The 18,062-nt window shown below is 37.6% G+C and overlaps 1 protein-coding gene across 1 annotated transcript in view; it reads left to right on the top strand.

The window, feature by feature from the left end:
- The window catches only part of lgr4 (leucine-rich repeat containing G protein-coupled receptor 4), an 80,247-nt gene that overhangs the window by 46,679 nt on the left and 15,506 nt on the right, over positions 1 to 18,062 (top strand). Inside the window, 2 exon segments of the mRNA XM_067441185.1 lie at positions 10,831 to 10,902; positions 12,588 to 12,659. Of these exon segments, the coding sequence (XP_067297286.1) occupies positions 10,831 to 10,902; positions 12,588 to 12,659 (144 nt within the window).

Genomic DNA, 18,062 nt, shown 5'->3' with positions numbered 1-18,062 from the left:
TTAATCCTCTCTAGATTTGTGTCTCTGACTTGATAAGTATTGTACATGTGAGTATGCCAGAGACTGTCTGATTTATTGATTTATTTATTTTTGTATTTAAAGGAACTGTATGTAACAAATGTATTTCAAATAATCATAAAATGGCCCTGATATGTCACTAGACATTAAGAAATCATGTTCATTTCAAATGCTTATATCACTGACAACAGTAGTCCGGCCAGGATATTGTCATTTAAAAGTTGTTGTTGCAGCCCTCAACTGATGTTGATGTTGACATGTTGTGTTTTGTCCTGAAGCTCCACCCTCCGGGGGATTCACATGCAGTACCAGTTTTGTCCACAATCTTACATACACTTCCTTTAAAGGTGCAGTCACACAAAAAAATAGGTACCGTAATTTTAAATAAATTCCTGTGGCCTTGCTTCTGAGATGAGATCTTATGACAAGTACTACTCTCTTTATCTCTATCTCCCCTGTTATTGGTCACTTTTGCTCATGGAATAAACAAAAATATGACTGTGAATAAGGCATTTCTATAATGCCGCTGGTAACAACGCTTTTGGATTTTGCTGTATTCATGTCACTAGGTGTTGAAGTCGTATAATCATGCGCAATATTCATGAGGTTTTGGTTGTGTGTACATCATTCTGGTGCCTGTTTCCACACTAGCTTCTCAGGTTGTCTTACTTTGAGGAATTTAGCTTGAGCTCAGACAATACCAGATTTTTTCAGCACTGAATCATGGTTGCTAGTGGCAGACCTCTTATTCTACATTAGGTAAGTAGTGTACTTTGGCCAAGAAAACTGAAGAACGTGTTTAGAATATTTGTCTAACTGAGAGTAGTAGCCGTAGGGCTCAGTTAGTGCTAGTATATATTCCAAGAGATTTGTTCAGGTTTTACTAGAAGTCTCAGGGTTTAAAGATTTGGAAGTCCACTGGCCTTGTTCATAAGTAAAGCTGCACGATTCTGGATGAACTGTATGCGTCTTGCAGAAGAACATTGCAGCCGGAGCTACTTCTCTCGGTTTATGTCTATGGCGAGTCACGCAGGGACTGTGCTCATCCGCAGCGGTTCCTACCAGACCGCTCTGAAATAGTCCCAATATAAACATTTATTATAAGTGTACCCGGGTAAAAGGGTAAAAAGTGATTCAGGGTAAAACAAAAATGGATTCTATTTGTAAAATGGACTCTTGTTGTACATTCTAATTATATATTTGTTGTAAATCTTGAACACAAAAAAAGTTACTCACAGCAGCTTTAACAAAATAATAAATATTACTATTACAATAACATTTTCATTATTAAAAAAATAGAGTATAGAAGAATAAATATAATAATAATGATATTTATATTTTACAGAACTTATTTTACCAAAAACTGCGGGGTTACCCATTTATGACAAAAAACACTAGAAATGTCTAAGGACTTATTATAAAATATTATTATTATTATAAAAATTATGTTATATCAATTTCTTAATTTTTGTCAGGAGGTATGCAAAATAAAGAACGAGTCTGTCTTTAATATGAAATATGATCAGGGCTTGACATACATTTTTTTCTCAGTAGCCACTGTGGCTAGTGGTTTTCCCAAGTTACTAGCCACTCAGCATTTTCACTGGCCACAATGTTGCTGTTTGGAAAGGACATTTCTTGTTTTTGAGTCATTTTACTTGATTTAGAAGATTTAAAACCCTTTTGAACTTTCATATGCTGAGTGACCACCCAAATCAAGACTACACTGTATATCAGCTGGTATGTGCAGGTGGGCAATATGAGCATAGGCTAAAATAAGAAATGTAATATGTTGTGAGTTATTTTTGTTAGGCTATATAAACAATGAACAAAAAAGCAAATGAGCAAATTACAAAAACAAAACAAAACAATAGTAAATTAAATATATATTTTTAGATACAGTAGGTTTATTTAATATGTAGGCTATACATTTATTTAACATATGTAGTAATTAACATTAATGAGAGATGGGTATTTAATTGTGATATTTAATGCATGGACATAATATACTGACACACATCCTGGTATTACCCACCTATTTACGCCATAACTGACTGTGTTCATGCGAGATACTCCACACACTATTGACATTCGACATCTGTGTGCGCGTGTATTTGGCTATTCAGGCAAAAGGAGAACTGATCTGAAGAGAGAGATCACTTCTGTTACGTCATTCTGCACTATTCCACCTATCCTGCCTTCACTAACTGCAAGTTAATCGATAAAGAATTGTAATCTTGGCATTTCATTTGGCTGTAGGCTGAATTCAACCCATCAAAGTAGCTACTGGGAGTTGCTTCTTTTCCCGCTGCGGGTGTTAATGTCTAGCCTAGAAATCTCTCTGGTATCTCTAGTAAGGCCAATCACATTGTGTATAGAGTCGGTGGGCGGGCTTAACATAATGACGGCAGAGTTGTGACTGTTCCACATGCTACTTGTAAACAAAGAAGCCTGCGAACGGCAGTCTTTCGATACGGCTTTGGCCGAGACTGGAAGAATCGGCTTTGAAAAGAAAAGACTTTGCAGATCGGATACAGTGAAAGTTTAATCTTTGAACTAGCTCCGCTTCACCTTCATTGCTCTGGTTGGTTGTAGCGCTATCCTATTGCGTGCAGGGGGAGTTTGAAAGACAACCGTTTATCCCGCCCCTCGAATGAGCCCTGTCAATGGTGAGTTTCCAGACCAAACATCTTGATGTGGGGCTGGCTTGTCAGGCTAGTTAAAGGAACTGTATGTAAGAAATGTATTTCAATTAATCATAAAATGACACTGATATGTCATTAGAAATTAAGAAATTACATTAATTTTATATACTTATATCACTAACAGCAGTAGTCCGGCCAGGATAATGTCATCTAAATGTTATTGTAGCCCCCAACTGATGTTGATATGTTGTGTTTTGTCCTGAAGCTCCACCCTCCACCTATCTACCAATCACAAAGTCAGTAGCATTTCAGCATCTGGGTTGCCAGCTCTGCTCTAGTTTCCACAGCATCAGATCTACAAACGTTCCTGCTGGATCCTGCAGCATATCTGGCAACCTCGAGTCAGGGGGGAGGGAGAAATGGATAGTGATTGCAGTACCAGTTTTGTCCACAATCTTACATACACTTCCTTTAATGCAAAGCAGTTTTACGCAAAGTGTTGAAATTACCAACTTGCACCTAAAAGTAGAAATGTGTATAAATATAAGCATAACCCTGAGCATCTGAGCATGCTTGTGCAGATAATGTAGCGGTAGAATAGCTATACTAGACATTAAAAAAAAACATTTAATAGTGTCATAGTATGCATTAATCAGCACTAGGTAACTTTTCAGCCTTCATAATATATTTTCAAGACTCTTGTGATGATACATCGACTTAAAATAGGTTGAATTGACACGTCTGCCATAGCTTGACGGGGTCTGTATTGTTTTTAATCGTACTTTTAAACTTCGGGTTTCGGGTAGTAACCCGAGACTTTACGGCATATACGTCACTTCCACCAACCTTAAATTCGGACGTGCGAGCCCAACTTTGTTCGTTGGATAATATAGTCATGTCCGAAGCAGCACAGACAAATAAGAAAGCAAAGGTTTTGTTGGAGAAAAGCAATAAGAGGAAACTAAAAAGTGATGGGATTAAAGGCAGAACGAGGATCAACATGTGACCAGCGTTTGCTCGTCAGCGTGAGCTGAAGGAGGCGTGCCCGACTGATGCTGTCATGCTCGTTATGGTGATTACCTACCACTCAAACATTGAATTGAAGTATCATATAGATTCTGTAAAACGGTAACCAATAGACTACTATAGTGACGCTGGCTTGTAAACGTGAGCATCGCGATTATTTGGCATTTGAAAAAAATAAAACCCATGAAATTATATTCATATGACATGCTGAAACATATGCCACTGACTGTACCTGGGATGAAGACATTTGACACGCGCCGCCAGAAGAACACCTGCATGTGAACTCCTCCTGCAGTGTTCAACTGTTAGTGCTACACCAACCCGCGGGGACGCTTTTATGAAATTATTTGGCACGCCCCGCACCACTGTATATATTTTTACAACCCGCCCCGCACCCGCGACCATTAAATAGACATACGGGGTCCGCGGGTTATGAGACGACCCGCGCATCACTAGTTGAGGGCTATCAGGGCTGTCATGTCAACAAATGCACACACGATGGCATCCCCTGTTGTAGGATAACAGAGCTTACGACAGTAGTTGAGGACATTATTTTTTCCCAACTGTAGGGGGACCCCGAGAGCAAAAGTTACCCAGTGCTGCTTTAAGCAATATACATATTTCCTGCATTTCCTTTAATTATAAAACATTAAAATTATATATATTGGGTTTGCCATGCGTAGTTGGTGTCAAACCCTATGAAAGACGGCTGTGACAAATGTTAGATGCAATTATTTCCTTGTACCCGAAATATAGAACCTTTTGATAAATGAGGGACCTGGAGTTCAGTTATGGTAATGGACATTTGTTTCTGAAATATGTGCTGTACGCAGTAGACCAATCACAACAGACTGGGCCATCTGGCCAATCAGAGCAGAGTAGGCTCATGGAAAGGAGGGATTTAGAGAGATCATTCATCCATCGAGTCGTTTGAGCATTGTGATGTGCAATGTATATTATGAGAAAATTCAAAAGTTTTTTTTTACCTTTGATGCATGTAAACATGTTTGAGTCTAAATTAAGAAACTTTAAAATGGCATAATAGGAGTACTTTAAGTCACTTGTCGCCACCTAGTGCCGTAGCAATTACATTGATAGAATCATTATTTTAAGCGCCAAGTTACTTTCAAAAGGAGATCTTCTCTATATTATGATCACTACTGTAGACATCAGTGTTTATATCTTAGCTATAAACTTTTATCCCAGTACTTCTGTGATAAATATGAGTATTTGTAACAGAAATAATGATACTGTGTGGTTGAAAAGTGTTTAAGCTGTTTCATACCTTTCTCTGGGTCAGGGTCAGGGTCATCGGCAGCACCATTGCAGATTTGAATGTTCTGGTGTGAGTGGAACATCTATTAACTCAGAGTTAATAGACACAGCCTAATCGGTGTCATTGCACGGGTGTTTGAATCAAAATCTCAATCTTTGAATGATTTAAACGTGCAGCTTTATTCATAAGAGCTCAGCACAGTGACTATCTGTGAGGGGAGAAATTAAGTGCAAAGAGTTATTAGCAAAAAAAATATGGGTTTTATAATGGGTTTAGACATTATATAAAAGTGCATCATTAAAGCTTTTGACCTGGGAAAAAATCCACTATTCAGAATCTGTGGTTTTCAAATGATGTCACTTAGAGCAATCTGAATCCAGCCTCACTGGACGTGTCCTAAACAATGATATAGGAAAATATGACGATGTCATATGGGATATATATCATTGCAATGCCTTATTAATTCATTTGTAATTTGTTTTATATAGGCACTTCTGTCTTGGAAAAGTTGGCTGAACCCATCACAAGGTCACATGACATTTGCCATGATTACTGAAGTGGTTACTAAAGCAACACTCCAGAGTAGTGCTACACAGCTCTTGGCAGCACACTGACCACAAAATGAGACTTAGATTAGTTCCAGACAAATAAAGATCAGGGGTGACAACTCCCTGCCCGATGCATCGGACTGCTGACTAGTGACACTGAGTGTGTGCTTAAGAATCCACCCATGGAAGCCTGGCCAGATCTGGTGGCTTTGAGAGACAGCCAAACCAGAACGCTGTAGAGAGAAAGACATGGAGGGAGAAAACGTCTCTTTTTCCCGCAGCTAACCCAACCACATTGGTGTGCCACAACAAATGTGTTGATGTAAACAAGAACGCATTTGGACTGTAGTCGATTGTTTAATTTGGGGTTTGTTTTGTGGTTGAAGAAAGAGATATTCTGTCAGTTAATGGTTTATCATTTTGACTTTTAGTATCCCAGCTGTTTTTTTTCTCGATCTCTCTCTGTTTTCTCTCTCCTTCCATCTCCTTGTGTGTGGCAATGTTTCAACACTTAGAAGCTGAACCCGTACGATCCTGCGGAGAGATAAGCCACCACATTTATGTCCTCACGGTCATAATTGCAGCTGTTTTATCCAGTGTCTCTTGTTGTCTTTCCTCTTTCTGTCACTATGTCTCCAGATTTTTGCAGATGGATAATGGAGACACTATGCCATAAGATAATTACCCACACAGTTACATATACACTTTGGTATTATGGAGAACATAGGGTGTGGTAGAGAAAAGGATGAAAGTAAAAAGAGGGAGATGTGTACCTTAAATGGTGCATCATCAGTTTTTTCCCACAAAGACCTTCATTCATCTCATCGGCAGTTGCTCATCTGGCGAATGACCTCATAGAATTACATGATTTAAAAATGTGATAATGCCCATGACATTCTAGTTTCACATACAGGTTTTTTTGTTTTGTTTCAGAAAGAAAATAACCTTGGATGCTATAGTCCTCCAAAAATGTTCACTGGCAAAGCATCTACTTTAATATAATAATATATTTCCAATTCACTGTATGTTTTGCTTGTAAAATGTTGTAGCTTTTAAATCCATCAATGGAGAAAGAGGCTTTTGTGGTCTAGATCAGTGCTGGGTAGCTCTGGCCTTTAAGATCCAGTTTAGCTTCAATCCTAATAAAACTCGCCTTCTTGTAGCTTTCTAGTAATTCTGAAGACCTTAATTAGCTGGTTCGAGTGTGTTAGGGTTGGAGCTCTGCTTTGCAGGAAAATGGATCTTGAGGACCAGATTTTCCCACTTCTAATGTAGAGGAAGTAGTCACAGCTTCTGCCACCAGGAGCTAACCAGACAACATTCAATTATAAGCAAAAAACTTACTACACCTTTACAGGAGTAGATTCCCCAAAAAATGAAAATTGTCATCATTTACTTACCCACCCTCAATTTGTTCCAAACCTGTAAGAATTTCTTTCTTCTGCTGAACAGAAAAGAAGATACCATGATATAGAAAGTGCGATAACAATAGGGATCATAGTTGATCCGTGATCTGACCAGGCCCCACGGTTCAGAATGCATGTGATTCGTAGATTAAAGGTCCCATTCTTCGCATGTTTTCAAAGCTTTGATTATGTTTACAGTGTGCAATATAACATGAGTTCATGTTTCGCGTGTAAAAAACAGTATTTTTCACACAATTTACTTATCTGTACAGCGCTGTTTCCTCTGTCCTGAAAAAGGCCTTGATGTTTTTCTTGTTCTATGAAGTCCCTCCTTCAGAAACGTAACGAGTTCTGATTGGGCCAGCGCTTCCCGTGTTATGATTGGACAGCAGCTTTGCGCACATTGCACAGAAAGGTCCCGCCTCTTATCATAACGGGCAGATGCAAGAGCTGAATGTGCGCTCTTCTCCACGTGGGAGAGCATCAAGACCACGCCCCCTTTTTTGCGTGTTCTTGTGGGCGGAGGGTTAGTCAACAAACGGTTCTAGTGACGTCATTACATCCCTGCACTTCCTGCTGTAGTCCAAACCGGCGGTTCGCTGTAGGCTTTGAAAGGGAACTTCTGTTAAATAAAATATCTCGCAGGTATTTTACAGGTATTATTTATGCTCTAACAGCAACATTACACACTAACTAAAGTTTGAAAGATGGAATCGTGAAGAACAGGACCTTTAATTTTGAAGGTTAACCATTATAGAGTGAAAGTTTTTCATTTGCACGTGTTTTAAGTCCTATTCAAGCGAGTTTAAAGCATTCAATATGCAGACTCTCACGCACGCGCCTCCTGTCATTCACTCTGTTTAAAATAGAGTTAAATTATTTTTTGCGGGATTGCTCATAATTCTACTCATTTCCACATATTTCAAAGCACACACAGATAAAGTAATAAAGCTGCCTCTCACATACATGTGCAAAAATGTGCTCCTTTTCCCAGCTTATTAATGGTCAAATACATTAAAAAATAATGTCACAATGCAATCTTGGAGAGTATTAATGTAAACGCAGTCATAACAGGAAAAGTATTTTGGATCAATTCATGCGTCAGGTCTTAAAAGGACATGTATTTTATTTAAATTCAGTTTCTGACATGACTTTTAGTCGTGCTACTTTTAGACCTACCTGAAAAAATAAACTAGTCTATTTAATTTGTATCTTTATTCTATTGTATTTATTTGTGCTATTGTTAGTCATTTGTGTATTTGTTCTTATTTTATTACTGTTTACTTGTAATAAATTCTTTTTAAATTCAATTTACCATTTGAAATCAAACTTCTTGTGCTGTGTGTACCATATACCACAAAAATACACTGAGTTAGCAAATATTTGTAAGAATTTTAATGGTAATTAATCTACGTTTAATTATAAAAAAAACTCTTAAGCTAAAGCAAGCATGGGTGTCGCTAGGCCCATCTTAGGGTAGCTTCAGACAATAGGCCTATCCTATGGGGTATGCATGTTTGTAAGCTACTACTTAATAGCGCAATTTGGACCCTAAACTAAAGTTTTACCACTTTTTCCATAGGCACTCACTGGGGGCTAAGCCCCCAAAAAATAAAAATCCTAGAAACGCCCCTGTTGGCAAGTATTGTAAACACAGTCGCTTATGTCTTAAAGGATTAGTTCACTTCAAGATGAAAATTTCCTGATATTTTACTCACCCCCATCTAATCCAAGATGTTCATGTCTTTTTTTTCTTTCTTCAGACAAAAAGAAAGACATGAACATCTTGGATGAGATGGGGGTGTAAAATATCAGGACATTTTCATTTTGAAGTGAACTAATCCTTTAAGTAAACATAAGCAATTGAGAAAGAAAACTGATGCGTATCATCCATGCATTTGGTTTTAAGGTGAATGATCCTGCCGTCTTCATCATTTATGTTAATCAAACAATAAAAGGCAACAACAAAATCTTTATATCCTTTATATCTTTAACAAAGATTCATTATATTTACATTATACAGTGAAGACTATGCAGTGTTGTTTTTCACTTGATTATTCAATTTCTGTTAGAACTGCCTGAAAAGCATAAGCACTGTTTATTTCATTTGTATCTTTGATCTATTGTATTTATCAATGCTTGTAATTTGTTTATAGTTTTCTATGCAGATGTACTCCCCTACAAAATCACCCCAATCAGTCTAGAATGATTCATTCTATTCAAGTATTCAAAAAACAGAGCTAGTCAAGTCATGTGGTGAAATTGTTGTTATATCTCAATATATAGCAGAAAAACGAAATATCGCACTGCCAATATTGTGCAGCCCTATGTGATTTATTTCAGACATGCATCTAAGGGCCACCAAGGGGCAGTTAACACATCCTGATGCTGTAAACATCTAGATAAATGTGTGTAGTCCAGCACTTCCCGTAATGAGGGGCAAATGGAAGGCTTTCTGTTCTTTCTGAAATACCGTGGCCTATTTCTGCTCCTGACGGATAGAGAGAGAGAGAGATGATAAGAGAGTTAGATGAGTGTGAGAGAGTTGTCTGACTCCAGTTTCAGTGGGTGATAAATCTGGTGTTAATCTCTCAGGCCTGATTTGGTGAAGTTATGTGTACCCTCTGCCCACTCTCTACCACACACAAGCACACTCACACACCAGTAACGGCACATGCAGCATTGACAAAGCCATATATACTGTGTGTTGTACAGTTTAACCTGTGTTTCACCGCCACACACCATGTGAAATTCAGACTCAAGATGTCCACTTGATTATCTCTAAATAGAATGTGTCTGAGTGTGTGTAGTCCAGCCCAAAACATAACTGTACAATCAGAATTTCACATCCCATTCATTCCAGCCATCACATTCTGACACGTCTTAGGTATTTGTGCTGTCCAATCAGACAGAAAGTCTGTAGAGGCTTTTGCCAACAGAGAACAAGTTAGCACTTCAGGAGAGAGCAAGGCTTATCACACACACTACTTTCAGCACCGCAGATATCGGCTGCTGTATATATTGTACACCCGCACTAAGCTTGTAGCCTGTTTATGGTTGTCAAGTGACATAGTAGTTGACCATTTGCTAAGAACACCCCGCTTAGTTACTGTTGCTAATCTAGACAAACTTTACAGAATATTCCATAGGCAAAAATTGGAGCTTTCTGTAAACCACACGAATTTAGTAAAATGTGCTCAGAAGGTGGGAAATATTAATTAAATATGGGAAAATATTAATCAAATTTAAATTATGCAATAATGTGATGATACTTATGTATGTGTGTGAAGTCTCCTATATGTTGCATGATTTTGAATGCAATAAAACAGTAATAATTTTCAATATCATTACAATTAAAAATGTTTTCTATTTGAATATATTTATACATTTTTATTTAGTTCTGCGATGGCAAAGCTGATGTTTCATACATTGTCTTCTACACTAAACTAAGTTTTCAGTGTCACTTGATCTTTGTAATCAATATGGTGATTTTGTGCTCAAGAACTTGAGATGCAAGTTACTAATTATAAGTGACAAAGCAATGACGACGTTCTGAGCTGTGGGAATGTTTTCTTAAAATTGTTTGATTTTATTAAAATTATTAGCAATTAAACTTACTCCACTGGCTCACATTACTAACACAAAAGCTAAATGATTGGTCTGTTTCAAGGCGGGGCTTAGGGATGGTCCAGTTATAAAAATGAGTGCAAAATAACATAGTACCATGTGTGACTTTATCAGCATTTTACAATAACTCATCCTGCCTAGTTTAGAGTTGTAGCTATTCCTTTTTTAATCGCTGTTTCTGTGTTCCCACATTTACTCCCTTTGACACCCTTTCTCCAGCTTTCCATCAGAATTACATTTTTTTTTCAGTCTATCTGAAATTATATATCTTTCTCTCTCCATAGACGTTTGGCTGGTAATGACCTTGCTTTCATCCACCCAGAGGCTCTATCTGGCCTTCATCAGCTTAAAGTCCTGTAAGTATTCTCTCTCTCTCTCTCTCTCTCTCTCTCTCTCTCTCTCTCTCTCTCTCTCTCTCTCTCTCTCTCTCTCTCTCTCTCTCTCTCTCTCTCTCTCTCTCTCTCTCTCTCTCTCTCTCTCTCTCTCTCTCTCTCTCACACTCTCTCTCACACTCTCTCTCACACTCTCTCTCTCTCTCTCTCTCTCTCTCTCACACACACACACACCTCTATTTGATACAGGCTTACTCATTCACCCAGAGAGACGATCTTGTATAGCGCAGCGAGAGAGCAGTAGATCCTGCTGTGTGTTTTGTTGAGTTGTTAAGTGGTGTTGTGTAACTAACAGGAATTTTACTGCTACTGGATCAGCAAGTCTGTCAGTGTCTGATAGAGTATCCTTCATTGTGTGGCATTCTGTCTCTCTCTCTCGCGCTCTCTCTCTCTTTGCTTTAACTCATATTTTGTCCTTCAGGTGTTTGTGAGCCAATTCAAATGCAGCTTATCAGCTGCCTGGTCCCCTCAGCCATGCTTTACATAAAGCTCATTTTTCCTCTTCCTGTCCTCGTCCAGGGCTGTTTCAAAGCCCCACAGTGCTGCACAGGCTCATCTAGACACTGTTGTAGGAAATTGGGAATGAGTTAGGGAAACTGATTGTGGACAAAGTGCCAAGGACTTTGGAACGATAGATGTTAGAGATGATTCGGGACCGTTTTTTATTTACTGTGGTCATGCGTTTCGAATGCCTCTTGGCTGGGCTACGTGTATGTGAATATATATGTGCGTTAGTGTGTAGTTGTGTGTGCTGTGGCCTGGCACTAAATGGGAAAAGCTGTCCTCACGGCCTATGCCATTTGAGTGACGCCAGAGAGCTGATAGTGTAGAGGAAGCAAGATATGCACTGTGATTAGTTCAGAACAAGATACACACACACACACACACACACACACACACACACACACACACACACACACACACAAATACAGTGGGTACGGAAAGTATTGAGACCCTCTTAAATTTTTCACTCTTTTCTATATTGCAGCCATTTGCTAAAATAATTTAAGTACATTTTTCTCATTAATGTACACACAGTACCCTATATTGACAGAAAAACACATTTTTGACATTTTTCTGGGCACTCTGGAGAAGATTTTCGTCCAGGATATCCCTGTACTTGGCTGCATTCATCTTTCCCTCGATAGCAACCAGTCGTCACCCCCCCAGCATGATGCTGCCACTACCATGCTCCACTGTTGGGACTGTATTGGAGAGGTGCTATTTTTCTTCACACATACAGCTTAGAATAAAGGCCAAAAAGTTAAATCTTGACCTCATCATTTCAGAGAATCTTATTTCTCACCATCTTGGAGTCCTTCCAGGTTTTTTTTAGCAAACTTTAGCAAACAAATGTCTTGCACTTGCACTTGCACTATACATTAATGAGAAAAAAATAAACTTAAATGATTTTACAAAATGGCTGCAATATAACAAAGAGTGTAAAATTTAAGGGGGTCTGAATACTTTCCATACCCACTGTACATACTACATTATCACTAGAGCTGATATTGTGGTTATCTGTGCTCATGATTTGTGAAGAAATGTTGTAGATAAGTGTATATGTATTGTTTTGTGCTATGATACCAGACAGATGTGCCACAGAGGTGAACAGTAAATATTGATGGTGTTTTAAACCTATTTTTCAGGATGCTTCAGAACAATCAGTTGAAGACTGTCCCCAGTGCAGCTCTCAAGAATCTCCATGCCCTGCAGTCTTTGTAAGCATCTCCCTCTTCTTTCTCTCTCTCTCTATCTTGATCTAGAACAAATATATTTAAATATACACTAAAGGCAGCCTTGGTGAGCATAAGAGACTTCTTTTCAAAAACATTAAATAATCCCAACAACCCTAAACTTTTGAACGGTAGCTTACTTGTGATGGCAAAAGAATGATTACAAAGGTGAACATTTTTATCTTGACCAGTTCCCAGAAATGTATAGTTTCCCTAAAATCTTGATGTTGTCTATCAATACAGATGCTTTGGTGTTTTTGTTTCTTCTGATTCTTTGTTTTAAAACACTAACAATTAACCAACTTTGAAGGAAATGCCTCATGGCAATGTCTCAGATGTATTAGAGTTCCTGTAACTATGCGTGGTTGTGTGTGTGTTTGTTTGTGTCTGTCCTCAAACGTTGTCTCATTGAGACATAGTCCAGCTGCTGTTTCTGCTGTGGGACAATGTATGTTTAAAAAATCAGATTTTTCAACTATTATCACCTCTCCAGATCTCTCAGTCTCCCTCCATCTCATCCCCTCCTGTTGTGTGTTTTTCCTCTCTTTTTCCCTGTGGTGCTGAAGTAATGTGTTTTGGCATAGTCGGCCTACCTTTGGATAAAGCCTCAGAGAATGACCTGTCAATCAATGTGCCTTCTGGCCCTCAGCATGTTTGATGAGGGAGAGTGGGATATAGTCAGAGCAGAGGCCAAAACTGAGACACATGAGAGAGAGGGAAAGGGGCAGTCCTTTTGGAATGTGTTCACCCTGCAGGTTCTTCAGCTGCGCTAATCAGGCCACCAAAAAAAAAACACACTTGAAACACACACAGTGAAATTAAAATTCTTGGCCCAATCTGAATATTCTGGCTGAAAGGTGATACCAAAATTTGCAAATCCTAATTTTAAAATGGCCTATGTTTGAAATATCTGTGAGATTTCTTAATTGTGTACAAATGTTCCTATTATACACAAAATTAATATAATATACACAAGAGGGCTGGTTACAAAAATTCTCGATTTTATTAGATTCTCATTTTAACAAATCGATAACGATTCTTAAATTGATTAGTCAATGTAGCGTGTTCCTCCCATTCAATAAATTGCAATAATATTTGTACTTTGTTACTATTGATATAAGATATAAAGTCTCATATTTCAATTGATTTTTTACGAAATTCTCAAACATAAATACCGTTTTGACGTTGTGGTGTGAGATCGTTCTGGCGCAGCTCAGCTCAAGAGAATTGGAAGTGCATGAACTGATCTTCTCTTCCGCATTAATACCAGTTATAGCGAGAAATAAACATGAATGAGCATCTGAAAGTGTGTTAAAAGATCGAGTACAACTTAATGAATTCCATATCATGTCTCATGGAATCGCTCAATCAGTGTTTTATCCATGGAAAGACGTCAGTAATACAGCTTGTAAACAGATGTCATGTATCGTCACATTTACCTAAAAAAAAAAAAACATTGGCCCTGTCTAGTGTCTATAAACCCGTTAGTCAGCTAGAAAAATGTACTCTATACAGGAGTGTCTTGACAAATATATGCATCATATTATATATTCATTAAACATTTGTTTAATGTTTTTCAGTATTTAATGCATGTATGAATAAATCTGGCATGTTTTATGATCATTTAAATGTTTATATTTAAAAAAAAAAAAGATTATATAATTGTATCAGAATCCAAATCAAATTGCAAGCTTGTTAATCAAAATCTAATCAAATTGTGAACTCTCCAATGATTCTAAAGAAAGAAACATTAGACAAATAAACAAAAATAACAATTTACTAGAGGTTCTGACAAAACGTTCATGGGGCCTTTTGGCTATTTAAAAAATACATTAATTAACTCATTCATAAAGACTTGTTTCGTTGAATGAGCATTTGTGAATGAATCTCTTGAATGAATGATTCAATGACAAACACCTTTTAAACATTCTCTTGTCATTAGATATCAGAGTTCATACCCAAACTATAAATTGTATGCCAGTACACATTTGTCCCCTGCTATTTAAATGTTTGAAACGCATAAATGATGAAATGTTTGGTTGAGAAGAATGTGAAGCTGCTTATCTGTGCATTTTGATGGCAGCTGCTCTCTCTGGATCAGCGGCAGCATGAACGCAGATTTGAATGTTGCAGAGCGATGATCGCATTTTAAAAGGGTAACTAAAGTCCCTAAAGTCTTAGTTTTAAAGCCCGGTTCATGTCACTAGCGTCAGTGGAGTGTGAGCAGCGCATTTTCATTGATCAAAATAGATCATTATTAATTAAAGCCTGATAGCCTGAATTAATTTTTTTGTTACATGACTGCCTTTGCTGTCACTTTTGACCAATTTAATGCATCCTTGCTAAAGAAAGGTTGTTGTTTTTTTTTAACTCGGCTACATGTCTCCGCTATAAAACGCAACCTATTTTCTCTCAATATATAACCTATTAACAGCTAGTGTTTACATTTAAATCTCATTAAATCTGGATCATTTCAAGTCTACACAGTTTTTTTCCTCCATGCCAATGATTCTGCTATTGAATGTTAAAGTAATGCTAATGTTAAAGTTTCCTTCTTTCTCTAAAATGGAAGTTTAAAACTTTTCAGGTGGCTAAAATTTCTTTTCATCACTAGAGCAGTTGATGCTATGGATATACTTTAGAAATACGACTGCCTCTCCTCACTCAAACAGTTTCCAAAACCACAATTATAATCTTACGTCCATCTATAATTTCAAGTGGCCGTCTGTGCCACAGTTTTCAGTGATCCGGTAAAGATCGCTGCCTTCTAACCTCAAAAGTCAATTCTGTGGTTTGCCAGTTAACAGACCAGAGAGCAATTCATTATCACAAACAATTATCCTTCAGTCTCCTTGAGCGTCAAAGCTATGATCTGGTGTGTTTAAGAAAGAGCTTATAAATCTTAACAAACGCCGAGCTGCTAATGTGTTACATTACGACAGCTTTTGTGGCCAAATGTTTCCTCGTTAGATATACAACTTAAATTAATATCTTCTCTGTCTCTCTATCATCTATGCCACCCAACCCTTTTGACTTTCTGCGAATCTCGTACTATATGTGTTTTTTTTTCTGTGTGTGCACGCTCAAGTTTGGCAGTGGCTGATGTGGACATGCCCAGATCTGCAAGTTCAAAATAAGAAGCATGCACAGACTTCAGCTGCAGCTGACAGATCCGTATCTCCATAGATAAGAGCCTCCTCTCAACTCCTAAATATTGATATGTTTCAATTCACAAATTAACCATCCGTTTTAGAGTGAATCCATAAATGACTGTATAATGCCAAATTGTGTCATTCATGAACTGATTTCAGTTTGCTTATCACTCATCGGCCCCACATTATGCCTATTGTGCGAGCTTCATGTCTGTGTACAGATGAGAATTAAACATTCTTAAACGTGCCAAAGCCAAAAGTGAGCCAGAGTTCATATTCAAAGCACACGTCAGTTTAGATGATCTCTCACTGTAGTTCACAAATGCCTCGCAGTGTTGAAAAGTTTTCCTAAAGCATTGCACTCAGATAAAAAGGGGAAAAGTATACATGCTTGAAAACTTGCTATTGGTTCATTAGTAGAACATGTGGAATCTTTATTCCTCCTTTCTCAGAATGGCCTGAGAGAACACAAAAAATGTTTATTTAGCAAGCGAGACGAAGCTTAAACTACACTGTACACATTATTCCAGGAAGAAATTTTGTGAAAAATTATGAGCTGCTGTGTTTATATTTTCATTTGGTAGATCCACAAGATGTGATGTATTTCCATTACACAAAGGCATTAATAAGCTCCACATTTGTCTAAATGTCTAATTTGTCTGTGTGATTCTGTTCCCAAATAATCAACTGACTATCGAGAATTTTAAGGCATCATATGCATGTTCCTGATATGACCTGATTATTTTTGCACAGAATGCAAATCAATCCAAGATGGCGGACACAGCACTATAAATGCAATAATGATTTAATACTGAAATAAATAGCCAATAAAAAATAGCTGTCTAATACTTTTTTTTGCTCAATATTTCGCTGTTCTGGGCTTTATAATGTTCAAAGGGGAAGATTACCGAAAAATGAAAATCATTTACTCATCGTCATGTCATTTTAAACTCATAAGACTTTGGTTCATCTTTGAAACACAAATCAAGATATTTCCATGAAAGGGTTTCGGTCCATTGAAAGTTCAGGAAACCAAAACCTAGAAGATCCAAAAAAGTAATAGATACATATGGGCTAAGTCAATATTTTTTTAAGAAAAACACACACACACACACACACACACAAAAAAACATTTATCTGCAGAAAGTGTGCCTTTTGACACTTGGGTAATTTCCCCTTGTAATTTAATTATTTTCTCATCTTCTGTGGTTATATTTAGTTATTCATTTTAACAGCCGGATAGAAATGTATGTGCTTTGTGTTTTGGATGATAATACATTTGAAGTAATTTATTCCAAAATCACGAGGCACATCAGCAACCAATCACTGTGCTTTGAGATGCAGATAAAATTAACTTTTATTAACAATAGTAGGCCTAACGTGCAAAAACCTCATTTTTATAAGGAACATGTAAATATGTACCGTTGTTATTTTATAGTACCATACTAACCGACAGCTTCAATGATTATAAAAAGAACACTATTTACTTGCATTCTGTGCAATTTATTCACAATGAAAAAAATATTTAGGTTTTCATCAGACTTTGTGACTTCCTACTTTTTTCCATATATTGGAGAGTGGAAATGGCTAATAATTCAAGTGCCCCTCTGCTGCCATCTAACGGTTATAGTGGTAATTTCATGTCTTTTTTTTATTGAGGGTTTGTTTGCTACAGAGTAGGGATGTCACAAGTACCAGCACTTCGGTACCAAGTCGGTACTGAAATGAAAAAATGTTACAATAGCAGCATTTCTGTAGTACCGACTCCTGAGTGTATCTGGTACCCGCAGCTGCGTTCAGTCGCTTCCGTGTTAATCTAAGCGCAGGGCACCAGACTGTAGCCAATTATATACTACTGTATGTGAATATTAAACTGCAAAATACTATTAAAATACCACTCCAGCATGTTCTGCTGTTCTGGGTGAATGACGGGTGCCGATGAGCGAGCATGTGTGCATACACGCCCCCATGCACGGCGTGCGTGACACTCGCTCACTGTCTTTAAAGTCTCTGTCAACTGCCGTGTGTCACTATACGAATGCATGAACCATCATTTCATTTGAGAAAACGGTCATATCATGAACACAGATACTCAAAGGTCTTAACGGCAACCCATCAAAATAAAAGTTTGGTGTAACATGAAGAAATTGATAGAATGTATTAGGCTAATGTTGTACAGTAGATTTAGCTATGTCTATGTAATAATAATATGCCTCTACTACTAATAATAATGCCT

Source organism: Pseudorasbora parva, chromosome 1 (assembly GCF_024679245.1).
Source record: "Pseudorasbora parva isolate DD20220531a chromosome 1, ASM2467924v1, whole genome shotgun sequence".
In the NCBI taxonomy this organism is placed as follows: Eukaryota; Metazoa; Chordata; class Actinopteri; order Cypriniformes; family Gobionidae; genus Pseudorasbora; species Pseudorasbora parva.
Note: the sequence above shows the minus strand (reverse complement) of the source record. Positions and strands in the feature narration are given on the sequence as shown.